Below are 13,497 nucleotides of genomic sequence, written 5' to 3'. Positions count from 1 at the left end.
AATCATGTACCTCCAGCTCCAACAACTGGATTATTCAATAATAAATTATAAAATTATAAATGCGTTATTCAAATGACTCACGAGTCGTTCACTAACAATCTTAAAAATTATAATACCAAATATTAAACAACAATGGTGTTTCCATCAAACCCTAATTTTTCTTGATATGGCTTGTCATGATCTCAAATAATCCAAACTTTGAGATAGTTTCTATTTCTCAACACTCTACTATATTGCGAAGAGGAAATGCCCATAATTATTAATTTAAAATTTGATATCGAATCAAATTAAATCTACAAACATAACATAAAGAGATTACGTATTTTCATATGACTTGACTACACAAAAATTGACTGAAAAGACGCGGTTAATATGATTCATTCTTAAAATTCAAAATAAACGGACCAATAAAAATTTTTGGAACATAAAAAGAAAAAAGTAGAGAGAATAATGCATGCAGTGTGGCTTGCAAGAAGGAACAATTTTGACACAGAAATTAGATGATAACATGTAATATATGCACACAACAATAATATAATTAGGGTTATGAAGATTGTAATTAGCCTAAAGATATTAAGAGAAACACGCAATGAAGTAAATTCGTAAGGGTAATATTATTTGTATTATACAGATGTTGCATGCATGGATATCAAATTAGTCTTATGTTATTGTATTTTTCTCATTTTTAACTAATTATAATTTAGTCTTTTTACAAATCTTGATCGGGTTTTCAATAGAGAAACTTGAACGGAAAATTCTTATAGTTTTAAAATATGAAGGATTGTATAATTTATGATTACACTAACTTGAAGAGGAGTTGGATGTAATGAAGGTGGATATATTATTTCTTAGTATTGGGATAAAAGGAGTTGCATAGGACATGATTTTGTGGTAGCCTACCATTTTCAAACAACTCAATGAGAACCTTTTTCTTCTTTATTAGGTAACCTTCATACTCACCTTTCTAGTTTCTTCATTATGGAAGTTGGGACAAAAAGCAGCTCATCCACAACTCAATTAAAGCTTCATATTTCATAAACAAATTGTGTAAAATAAATATGTAATCTTATATAATTAGCTATACTATATACGCCCAGTGTTTTATCGTACCTACTTTTTTTATTTTATTTTTCTTTTATTTATCATTCCGTGATTACTCATAACTTCTTATCGTACTGCCCAATTTTTAAAAAAATATTTATGCATCATTGCGAAGTATATATTTATTATTGATGGAAAACAAGAATCTATTGATTGAAATAAAGGGAATGCATCAAATAAAAACATTAGAAAAAGGGTATATATGAGGTGTTAGGATGCTATGCCAATCCTTCAAATTCTTGGGTTCCCTCCAAAGGAAGTGGCCTTTGCCTTATGCCAAGTGGCCTCTCTACCCTCTAACTAATAATTGATTGTGGCCTGCACGCTTAATTCATTATTATTGTTGGATCACTGTATATGATTGTGATTATTTAAAAATACTGATATTTACAGTTCTACATGCAATACTAAATCAGATGCAGTTTTCATAATTCCATGATTTTTGCAATAGACAAGGTGGTAATCATACGCAAAAATATTATTAATAGATCTCAAATACGATATCAACCTCAACAATATTAATTTAGAATTTGATTCTATCTCAACGTACTCTTGTCCTATAAAAGCTAAAAATAGAAAGATGGAATTCACAAGTGTCAGAAAAACCGTCAATGTGGTAGGAGTGTGAAGTCTTAATCTATTAGGTAAGGCATGATTGTAATTAGATATAGGGAATCCAATCCATATATACAAACATATATAAACGAGCACAACATATGCTATAATAATAATGTTGTGAGTTCATTTCATGGGATGCTAATGCTCATGAATCTTTGCAAATATTAAGAATTTGCATATGTAGCATTGCCCACCTATCTTAAAGAAGAGGACCAACAATCAAAGATAAACATAAACCTATGTGTCCATCTATGAATGGGTGAGGGTGTGGGAATCATGTGGGCTTATTTTTTGGACATGTATAGATCCATCTTAATCCCTTTTCATTAAACTAATTGCGCATCAAACTTAATTTCATTAGATTTTTAGATGCTAAGTACATAAAATATCTCGTGTTCATTGTATTGTCACACTACTAACTTTGTAAAGTTCGATTGCCTTCATTTTTAATCATCTATCATAGCTATGCCAATGTTTGTTCTCTTTGTCATTTTTACAAAACAACCATGTTCTAAAATTTTCAACAAATATTGGGATAGGTTACTTATTATGTTATTAGTTACTAACTTTAAACGAAAAATGGTAAATATTTAAACTCGACCAAGTTACATTTTTAGTTTCATATCAAAAATTTTAGTTCTCTATTTTATGAAATTTTTAAAATGGCCTCAAAATTGGAAAAATTCACCACTTTTAATCCTCTACTTTGTGAATTTTTTAAAATGATCCCAAAAAGGGGGGGGGGGACTCTACACATTTAGTAGAGACTAAATGTGTCGATTTTTTTTTAATTTTATAATTATTTTAAATTTTTTATAAAATAGATGACTAAAAATATTGAATCCATATCGAAGTAAAAGTATAATTTTACCTTAAAAAACAGCATCAAGTCACAATATAAAATGACTGTTATTGCATCCCCAAAAGATTGAGAGTAGCCCGCACAGTCCATACTCATAAACCAACAGAGAACTCCTCAGTCAATGGACGTGGAGTCAGGCACACCACCGCCTCCGCCATCAGCCGTCGCGCCATCCCCTATAACCACCCGCCTCAACTCCTATGTCGCTGAGAGCCGTATCGGTAAACGCTTCAAGCTCACGGAACGCAACACTACCTTCACCACCGAGCTCCGCGCCGGCACCGCAACGTTCCTCACAATGGCTTACATCCTCGCTGTGAACGCCTCCATTCTATCAGATTCCGGCGGAACATGCTCCGTTTCCGACTGCATCCCTCTTTGTTCCGACCCCTCCATTTCGCCCCTGGACTGCGTTACCCACCCCGACGTCCGCCTCGTCCCCCCCGACGCCGCCTGCAAATTCAACCCCGTCAACCCTGGCTACGCCGCGTGTGTGGAGAAAACACGTAAAGATTTGATCGTCGCGACCGTGGCTGCTTCCCTCATAGGCTGCGCAATCATGGGCATCTTCGCCAATCTCCCCTTGGCTCTGGCCCCCGGAATGGGTGCTAATGCGTATTTCGCTTACACAGTCGTCGGATTTCATGGCTCAGGAAATGTATCATATCAAAGCGCATTGGCAGCTGTATTCATGGAGGGATTAATCTTTCTGTTAGTCTCCGCCGTCGGTTTGCGTGCTAAGCTTGCCAAATTAGTGCCCGAAACTGTAAGAATTTCTTCCTCTGCTGGGATTGGATTGTTTCTAGCGTTTATTGGATTGCAAAACAATCAAGGGGTTGGCCTCATTGGCTATAGCGCCTCCACATTGGTCACATTGGGAGGTTGTCGGAGCTCCGACAGAACAGCGGTGGCGCCGGTGATGACTTCAGCGAACGGCACCATTTCTTTAATCCCCGGCGGCGCTGTTTCGGACGACATACTCTGCTTGCATGGACGCATGGAGAATCCCACATTCTGGCTTGGGGTAGTGGGATTCGTGATTATAGCTTACTGCTTGGTGAAAAACATTAAGGGGGCTATGATTTACGGCATTGTTTTCGTGACGGCCGTTTCTTGGTTCAGAAACACGAATGTCACCGCATTTCCAAACACTCCGGCGGGGGATTCCGCCTACGAGTACTTCAAGAAAGTAGTTGATGTTCACAAAATCGAGAGCACCGCCGGAGCTTTGAGCTTCAAGAGCATCAGAAAAGGCCATTTCTGGGAGGCCCTGATCACGTTTTTGTACGTAGATATACTGGACACCACCGGGACTCTGTACTCCATGGCCCGCTTCGCCGGATTTACGGACGCCAACGGCGATTTCGAGGGCCAGTATTTCGCTTTCATGGCGGACGCGTCTTCCATTGTTGCGGGGTCGCTGTTGGGGACCTCGCCGGTGACGGCGTTCATCGAATCATCGACAGGGATAAGGGAGGGCGGGAGAACGGGCTTGACGGCACTGACGGTGGCGGGGTATTTCGTGCTGGCCTTTTTCTTGACGCCGTTGCTGGCGTCGATACCGCCATGGGCGGTGGGGCCACCGCTGATACTGGTGGGGGTGCTGATGATGAGGGCGGTGGTGGAAGTGGAGTGGGGTGATATGAAGGAAGCAATTCCGGCGTTTATGACTATGATTTTGATGCCGTTGACGTACTCCATTGCTTATGGTTTGATTGGTGGTATTGGAACTTATATTGTACTCCATTTGTGGGATTGGGGAAAGGGATTATTGGAAAAACATCCCATGATTATTAGGAATAATTTCTTGGTAAATATTTAAATAGGAATGTACATAAATTTCTTTAAATTTAAACAAGGGTTATTACACTCATTGTTCTTTTTTTTTTTTAATTTATTAAAAATAAAAGATCCATTCAAATTAAGTAGATTCCTCCCTAATTCCCAATTCCATTTTGTTTATTTTGATAATGATGGTTCGAAAAATTTTTGTCCCAAAAAAATTCGGCTAAACTAAATCAATCATAAAGTATCTAATTGATTATTTTTTTAACTATACACTAATCACACAATATTTATATTATACTTATCATATAATTTGTTGAAATTGAAGTGCACTTAGACTTGACATCTTTGATTCTCAATCAAAATTGAGAATGAAAGGAATGGTGAGAGGATTGTTGTTTGCCCAATCTCAAATGTCCAATAGTACAAAGCATCAACTATCAATTCAAAACTACTCCTAGTAAAGAAATATAACCACCATTCCCTTCCTTGCATCACACCTCCTTACTACATCCTCAAATTTGATTCAATATTATATCCCCCTCATTATCCTCTCCATAATGCACTTATGATGAAATTTTACATTCCAATCAAAACTTAATTATTCAATAAATACTACTATTACAAAACACCAACAATTCACAATTGGTAACTCTCAATCAGCTCATGTGACTTTAGATTCGTCAACTAAATTAGGCTTTATTGACACTAAGTAGTTATAACTGAAATAGTTAAAATCACACATTCATGCTAAACCTAATCCTAATTAGAAACTTTTGGAATCTCAACTTTATCTGTCGACTAAATTTTATTAAATTGATCTTATTTTGTCCAATAATTTTTAAAATTACAATGTAACATCGGTTTAATACAATTTACCCCCTGTAATATTGCAAATGAGCATATTACCTTCTATAAAAAGATATAGTAATTTATCCCATGTGTTAATTAAAATGAAGCAATTCACCTCCCTGTGCTTCATTTTAAAAAATATAAGAGGATAAATTGTTGTATTTTAAAAAATACAGTAGAACAAATCGCTATTTTTTTTTACAAAGTGATCATTTATTCATCTACAATATCACATAGAGATTGTTTGCATTTTTTCCTATATAACATCTCACAAACTGCAAAAGTATCTTATCCACAACAAAAAAAAAAGTAAAAAAAACAATAATATTTAAGAAACTTATCCAAAATGAGACTTTAAATTACTGTAAAACGAATCATAATCCGACGAATTAGAAATTGCGAACATTCTTCCCCACCCACTCACCCACCCCAAAGGCTATTGGTGTGCTTTATTGACTCTTACAATATTTTTTTAGAAATCGATTATAATTATATTATAAATTTTAATTATTTATATATTAATTATTAGTATCATATATGTATAATTAATCAACAACTACTATTAAAATATGTTAATACATTAGTAGAATTCGAACCCATGATCACGTGATCATAAGACTTCAATTTTATCAATTAAGTTACGCATAATATAATTATATTAAGGCCTTGTTTGTTTTATTGTATATGATGAGTGGATGATAAGATAAATTGGGATTAAATATGAGCTTAACATTTCATAGACTAAAAATATCTGATTAATTATTTTAAAGATAATGAACTTCACCACTACAAAATGAGCTGGTGGACTTAATGAATTTGAAAAAGCTATAGTAATTTTTGTGGGGTCAATATCAAATTATAGTAATCTTGTGGGGTCAATATCAAATTCTCATTAGAAATATATTTCACAAAAAGAGATCATGTTTGGGTGCATGTTAAGAGTTTATTCTTACACAAAATAGTTTGGAAGGGATTGAAAATAAGCAGTTATGAGCTCATTATTAAAAATAAACTGAAAAGAGTGTTTTTATTTTTTTTATTTTTTATTATTGAACTGTTTAAATTAAATTAATTCAAGTCAAAATTAGATACCTTCCTACCAATATCTGCAGTTCATTGATAAAATTGTAAATATATAAAGTCGTTTTTCCAAATACTTCAGCTTCAATTTTTTTTTCCACTTTTAATTTTTATTTTCAAATACTTTTAATTTTTACTACTGCTTAACGTACAACTTTATCTAGTACTTATTCCCACCACAAAAGCAGAAGCTATCACAAACACTGATTAAGTGTTTCTTAACTTATTGTTGAAAATAATTTGAAAAAAAAATTAAGTACAATTTCTGTTTTTGAACCAATTAAATTAAATTGATTTAAGCCAAATAATAAATTATTTTTCCAACTCCAATTTTCATTACGGCATAATTTCTACTACTTATTTCCACCATAAAAATAAAAATTATATAATAAATGCATTTATTCTATAATTAATTTTCGGGTAAATTATATAGGTATCTCTAAGGTTACACCAAATACACAAATACTTGATCATGCCTTTTGTAAAATTACAAGTACACTCTTTGAGGTTATAATTGTATTTACAACTACAACCCCTATTCAGATGCAAAACTTACACAAACCCTCCTTCAAAAATATTATACTGACACCTCTCAAAGGGTGTAGCTGTAATTTTACCAGAATAATAAAATATTTGTGTATTTTAATATAATCTCGTATGTCAGTATAATTTATCCTTAATTTTAATTTGTTGAATTCAATTTAAATTAAATGTTGAGGCTTAGAATAGTAGAACATATATTAGGAAAAAATCTAAAGGGAGATGGCAATAAATAACTCAACTTGCAAATGCAATATAATGACAGATCTGAATTGCATATCTCATCTAGATATCAAAACTGATATCTATTTATTACGGTTGGTGGCTATCCCACGCCAACTTCGCTAATGCCAGACCAACTTCTTATCACTTACCAAAATTACCCTCAACTTTGAGAGTTTCTTCCCCACTAGCAATTTAAATGTATCTAATTTTCTGTTGAATTGTGCGGACTTTTGGCTCGTTTTCTTTAAATAAGAATTGAAAGTCAGAACGACAAACAGGAGAAAATACAATTCAAGAAAAAAAATCATAATTTTTGAGGGATTTGTATGGTGAACAATGTGTCAACTCGACTGCCATTTTTTTTCAATTTAATTTGAATTGAAATGCCCCCTCACAAATAATTTGTTGATATGTGTCATTTTTATGCTAGGTGTGAAGGGTAAAATGGTATATTAAACAAAATGTGGTGTGGCGTCGTGAAAACTGCTCTGGTCATTATGATGGAGCCATTTAATATCGGTTTGGTGGAAGATATTTAATGGTCACCCAGACCCAGGTTACGGCTCATCATCATAAAACGAAGCATAAGGAAATTACCGTGCTGTCCTTGTCTTTGGTGCCTGAATTACAAGTACATATAATAATCATAGTATTTGGACTTGTTTAATGTCTTTTTTTCTTGGAAGATTTGAAAGAAAAATGGTTGTTTGAGTTCTGTCTAAAAACTCAGGTAAAACACATCAGTGACAAAATGGAATTCGTTACAATCTTGGGGTGTTTATAAGTTTGAGCACAATATTTGTGGTAATAAGTGTGTATTCTCGTTGATATGAATGACATATAATGTTTTAATTTATAAATTGTATGCTATAACTTGTGATGCCCACTGAAATCGTACTTGCATACATATAGAAAAATCCACACTTTAAGATGGACAGTGCAGCACACTCATCGTTTTAGATGATGCGCTGCATAAAAAGATATATATAGAAAAAGGAAAAGTAGAAAACTAATAGTAGTAGTATATAAAAAAGGGCAACATCTTTTTCCTAATATTTGCCCCCTGTAGTGTAGTGCATATTCTTGGAGTAGTGGGAATCATAACAAGGAAATGTTGAAACCCTACACTTGTCATTGGTAAATAGTTAGAGAGGTATTTGTTGTTGTATTAAAATTGAAACAAAAGATACCAAAAGAGAAAAACAAGAAGTTTGGAAGTATGGAAGTAGTATCCATAATGAGAGGTAGATTCCAAAGATTAGCTTAAAAAATGTAGCTCATATTGTGCTCCACCTAACAATGTAATGTGGCTGCCTATTCAAGGAACAAAAACCTCAAGGAATATATTCTTGCCTGCTACAAGAGTGGGTGCATGTCAACCTTGGAGTCTTTTTTCAGACATCCACAGCAGGGTTTTATTCGCAGCTTGTGCTTGTCTATCAACCAGCACACAAACAATTCAGGGATCAGGCTGTTGGAATGAAAATATATATCATCATCATCACCATCATCTACTTAGTGCGTATCTCTCGATGACAAAGGATAATAGAGGGGCTCATATATATTAAAGTATCTACAAATATTATTAGGAATAAGACCTCTAATCTGAAAACTTTCAAATATGGTCTAATTGCAATTTGACATCCAAACTGCTCTCTACAATCACAACATTCCACATACATTGCAATTTGCAAACCCTGGCCTCGACAACTTAAGAGGGAAGACCAAACAATATTACAACAAAACGTCGGAATTCTCCAAGCTCTGAACAAGATCATCCCCTCAGATTGCTGTATTTGATGAAGGTACTGACAATGACTGAACATAATGTTCTTATAGGAGCATTTCCTTCTGTGCACAAATAACAAGGTTAATACCAAGTCCTTTAGGTTATAGAAGAATTTACAACATTATGATCATTTGTCATCTGCTTCTAATGCTTCACATATTCCCCAGAAGTCTCTCCTTCCTGAGTCTCTCAAGTTCTCTCACCATTTGCCAGTGTTCCATTGACAAACAGGTCTCCCCAAAACTAACCGACATTAGGCGCCCCATGGTAAGCCATCTACAAGGCAATATCAATTTGCTCAAGAATCAGTGATTACGGAATTCGAACTAGATTACACAATAGGCCTGTTTTTACCTACTAAATTCTTGGCTGCCTAAGCTTCTATCCGCCTGCCGAGCAGCAACTAAATCATCTTCTACCGCCTGCAACATATGAGAGGGTAATCAGTTCAACAAAGACAGTTTTTTCTTGATGATCATTCAAATAAGGCTGAATCACATGAAAGCATCATGTTTAAATGTATAATATTGCTATCAACAATTCAGTATGCAGAATGGAGAATATGGGATCGCCAGCAGGAATAGCTTGGTGATCTACTTCAAAAAAATTCCATCAATAGGTCAAAACAGTATTCACATCAATTTGCATTTGTCCTCGCCTGAAAACTTTTTGACTAAAAACCCTGAAAAGCACATGCTGTGCGTATGATAGCTTGAAGATCTCATTATTATTAGTTGCAATAAAAAGGAGCTACGTAATATGAATAAAAATGTTCTAGTGGAATAAAGAGAACACTTTAGCTAACATGAATTATACTCAATTCCAACCTTCTGCATATGTGGCTCAATTGAATGCGGCAGAGATTTCATGGTAGCTAAATACCATCTCCAAGCTTTCAGCATTTCTCCATCCACTCCTAAAGCAGAGTCCACTGAAGATGGACGAAAAGGGAGAACCAGATCAGCAGGCAGGATATTCGATTTCCCTTCAGAGAGGATCAGCAGTTGAACATCCGCAGCCATCTCCATTTTATAGTATGTAAAATCATACTCAACCTGGGGAATAGCAAGATCAGAGTAAAGTAACCCAAGCAAGTCAGGAGAATCCAGACTTTAGCTTTCTTCAATGACCCATTGCATCAATAACCAATTACAGAACAAACCTTTTGCGAGTCCATCATGTTTTTCAGTACTCGTGCATTTTCACACCCCTTTGAGTTAAGGGTACCTGTTTGTAATGATGTCTCATCAATTGTTAAGTGTGTGCCTTCGGCTAACTGCAAAATCCCACACTCCAGCCTGTTTGTATGGTAATTCTTCTTTGGAGCAAGTGAAACAGTGTTAAGGTAATCCACTGTAAGAGGCAAGCATTGTGTGAAAGGTAGAAGGCTCTCCATCACAAGTTTAAGATGATTCCCGAAAACAGATATGCTTTCTTTGTTAAAGCAAGTAAGATTTAAAGACAGCTTCCCAACAGCAATTGAATCTATTCTTGCATGCACCTGCACATACATAGTCATTACCTATGCTGGTTAGTATCCCAAAAATTATGCTGCAAAAAGGAGAGCAGGTAATCTTGATTTTCTGGGAAAAAAGAAGAAAAAAAGAAAACTCCTAGGAAAATGACATGCAATATCCAGAACGGCAGATACTCTTCCATAAACTGACATTCAACATGAGAGTAGAACTATCAGTACCCTTGATAATAGGTGCAATAACATGTATTGAGCTGCCACCCTGTCATTTCCAAGAACAGCTGTAAGGTGTCCAAGAAGAGCTTCCCTTACTTCTTTTATCACATAGGGTGTTAACTGCCATATCATTAAAAGAAAATCACAATCTTAGTTACAGATTAGATAAATAAAAGATCATTATGCTGGGAGTGACTATATTATGTAGAACAACTAAGGCATGAACCAAGTTCAAGCTTGTGAAACACACCTCCAGCTGAGGATTTGAAAGAAAATCAGTGCCAATAAGCTTCCGATGTACAACACAATGAAGTCGAGGCACCTGCGGTAGCAAGAATAGAAAACCTTATTTACCAGCATGAACAGACGTTTCAATAAAAATAGAAAACGATATTATGTTATTATCATAATTTGTTATGTTACTATCATAATTTCAGGAAATCGAAACTGCAACAAAATAGAGCTTGACCTTGGTAGAAGGCAAATAAATTAATGTATCTTCACAAAAGTTATCCGTGAGTTCGTCATTATCATCTCTATCCACAGTAAGATCCGGATCGAAGGTAAAGATGCCTACAAACTCAAAAACATCATTTAGCTTCAAGTCTGATTCTGGAAAGTCATATATCTGCAGATCCAAGGTGGTAAAGTGTTAGGTAGATCATGACTAAAAAAACTTTAAAGGAATTGAAACTTAGCTTAAAAAGTGATAAATTCACCTTTACTAGACAGGGAAGAGAATTTGTTTCTGCATCAGGAACCAAACTCAAAGTAGACAAGTTTCCTTCAGCTACAATCTTCTGCAAGCCTAATGGTTCAAGAGCCATTCCATCCTCCCGCTAAAAATAGAAATAAGTGGCAGACAATGAGGTTGTGCAGCTTATACATAATCAGTTTCAATAATCATATAAATGAAGAAATAGAACCTTAATCACTTCTTTCTATTTGATTATCATAGAGCATATATTATTTTAGGAAGTTGACCAAATGCTGAATGTATGAATATTAAGAAAGAATAAACACAAAAGGACAATGCATAAAGTTGCTTTTACTTACCATCTTTTTAGGATTTGGAGAATCCTCAAGGGCATAACCTGGCTCCTGTGATATATGCAAGTCTCCAGATTTAAGTATTAGGCAAGTTTAAACTAAAATACAAATAATAATACCTGAGCAACTAGGCCATGCAAATTTTTTATATTGTGTCAATGAAACTGATATAGGAAAATTAGAAATAATGCCGAAAATCGGTAAAAAAAAATACACGTTATAGGTCCATATGTAGATCAATATTAAAAATCCCAACACTAAAAGCTCCTCCATAGGCCAATAGTGAATGGTGGGATGTCAAAACAAATAAGTAGAACCTAGTCCATGCATTTCAAATTCAGTGCCTTATCCAACAGGTAAGCTAAACATCAAGACAACTAGGTGAAGAGAGTAACATACCACCATATCTACATCAGACATGGTTGCATCGTCCTCCCTCTGCCGCTTCTCCCTTTGCGGAGATATAGAATTTCTCACAGCTTCATGAGAAGATTCAACCCATGAGTTTTGACCTGGGATCTAAACAAGAAAGTCAAAGGATTGTTCAAGAATGTGAATTTCCAGGGTGCATCAAGAAGATAAGCAACTGCAGTAACCAAATGAAGAAGATGATCAAAGCAAAAACTCACAGGGACACAATAAAGCAATCGTCGTTCCCAAATTCGCATATCAGATGAAGCATCCATAGGACACCGAGAAGTATCAGCAAACTTATTAGTTCTCCACATATCTCCATCCTGCATCAAGAAAGGGAAAAAATGACCTCATTTCCAGTCCTGTTCTCTCAATTACACTAAAAGAGAATACCTAAATGAATGAGCATTGATTAAGATTATCTACAAGATTACAGGGAAGCATATGTACCTTGTAAGCACCAACATAGTATTCATTGCCCAACATGTCTTGTATCATCCCCCGGAAGCGAACAAGAGTGTTGGGCTGAACCCATTTAATGGTTGATTGGTTCAGCATGGGCACCTAATGAAAATGCCATCAAACAGCAAACAACAGTCAATATTTGAGTCAAGACAAGTCATCTCCCATTTGGACTGGTAAAGAGTTAAGATATAAACCCAAATTAATCAAGCGTGTAAATTGATAGCCTATCATTCTCTGAACAGTCATTACAGTTCCACACTTATTACGAACCGAGAATGTAGTAAAGCATTCTGAGACAAAACGAATAACAACGGATATTATCATCAGAGAGCGATACAGAAGATACAACACCACCCTGTAATCTCATGCTCCTTTTGCTTTTGAAAGCTATTCTTAGAGTCCACTTCAACGTTCGGTCACCATTCTCGCAGATTGATGTTCATCATTGTAAATGCATGCTCAATTAACTTCATAACTAGAACCACCTTGACTCCAAGTAAGACGAACTAAATCTCAAGAACATACACTTAAAAAGGAAGACAAATGAGAAGTAAGAAATAAACATTCGAAACACATGTTGCTTGTTATCTGATCAGCAATTATCACGCAAAGAAAATGCGAGAAAAAAAGATCAACCTGAGAGAGGCCATCATCATCGAAGAGAAACTGACGGAAGAGCTCGCCAGCCCCCCAGTCCTTCCCGTCAAGTGTGGCGGGGTCGGAGCCGGACGCCACCGCCTTCTCGAAGGTCAATCGGACGGCTCCGAGTGGATTCGCAAGGCAATCGTACGGCAATCCCACCATCTTCGATTTCCTCTGTCCCTTTTCAGTTTCCAATCTGCTCAGTATTGCTGCAACCGTTAGGGTTCTTCAGCCCATTGCCGGGAAATGAATAAATATGGGGTTGGAGCATTCCCGCGCTAAAAGGCGTGACGTGGATTTTCGCGCCAAGTCCCGCTCATTTTCCCGCCATTCTCCGTCCATGAAATGGGCTTTCATTTGGGCTCGTACCACAATTTAGTCGGC

The 13,497-nt window shown here is 35.7% G+C and overlaps 1 protein-coding gene and 1 pseudogene across 1 annotated transcript; one reads left to right on the top strand and one right to left on the bottom strand.

Annotated features, from left to right (window-relative positions):
• Window positions 1-1,624: 1,624 nt before the first annotated feature.
• On the top strand, window positions 1,625-4,497 carry LOC105167196 (adenine/guanine permease AZG1 pseudogene; annotated as a pseudogene).
• A 4,099-nt stretch (window positions 4,498-8,596) lies between these two features.
• ETG1 (E2F target protein 1 (ETG1)) lies at window positions 8,597-13,358 on the bottom strand. The gene is made up of 13 exons (XM_011086540.3): window positions 13,108-13,358; window positions 12,457-12,570; window positions 12,222-12,329; window positions 11,992-12,111; window positions 11,599-11,643; window positions 11,262-11,381; window positions 11,012-11,170; window positions 10,793-10,864; window positions 10,549-10,662; window positions 10,015-10,353; window positions 9,680-9,907; window positions 9,207-9,274; window positions 8,597-9,128 (listed from the first exon to the last, which is right to left on the bottom strand). Exons 1-13 carry the CDS (start codon window positions 13,273-13,275, stop codon window positions 9,005-9,007), a joined length of 1,779 nt encoding a protein of 592 aa, XP_011084842.1. The 5' UTR covers window positions 13,276-13,358; the 3' UTR covers window positions 8,597-9,004.
• Window positions 13,359-13,497: the final 139 nt, after the last annotated feature.

This window comes from Sesamum indicum, linkage group LG7 (assembly GCF_026168435.1).
Source record: "Sesamum indicum cultivar Baizhima isolate 11 linkage group LG7, ASM2616843v1, whole genome shotgun sequence".
Taxonomy (NCBI): Eukaryota; Viridiplantae; Streptophyta; class Magnoliopsida; order Lamiales; family Pedaliaceae; genus Sesamum; species Sesamum indicum.
The sequence above is the reverse complement of the archived record's forward strand: the minus strand, read 5'-3'. Positions and strand labels throughout refer to the sequence as shown.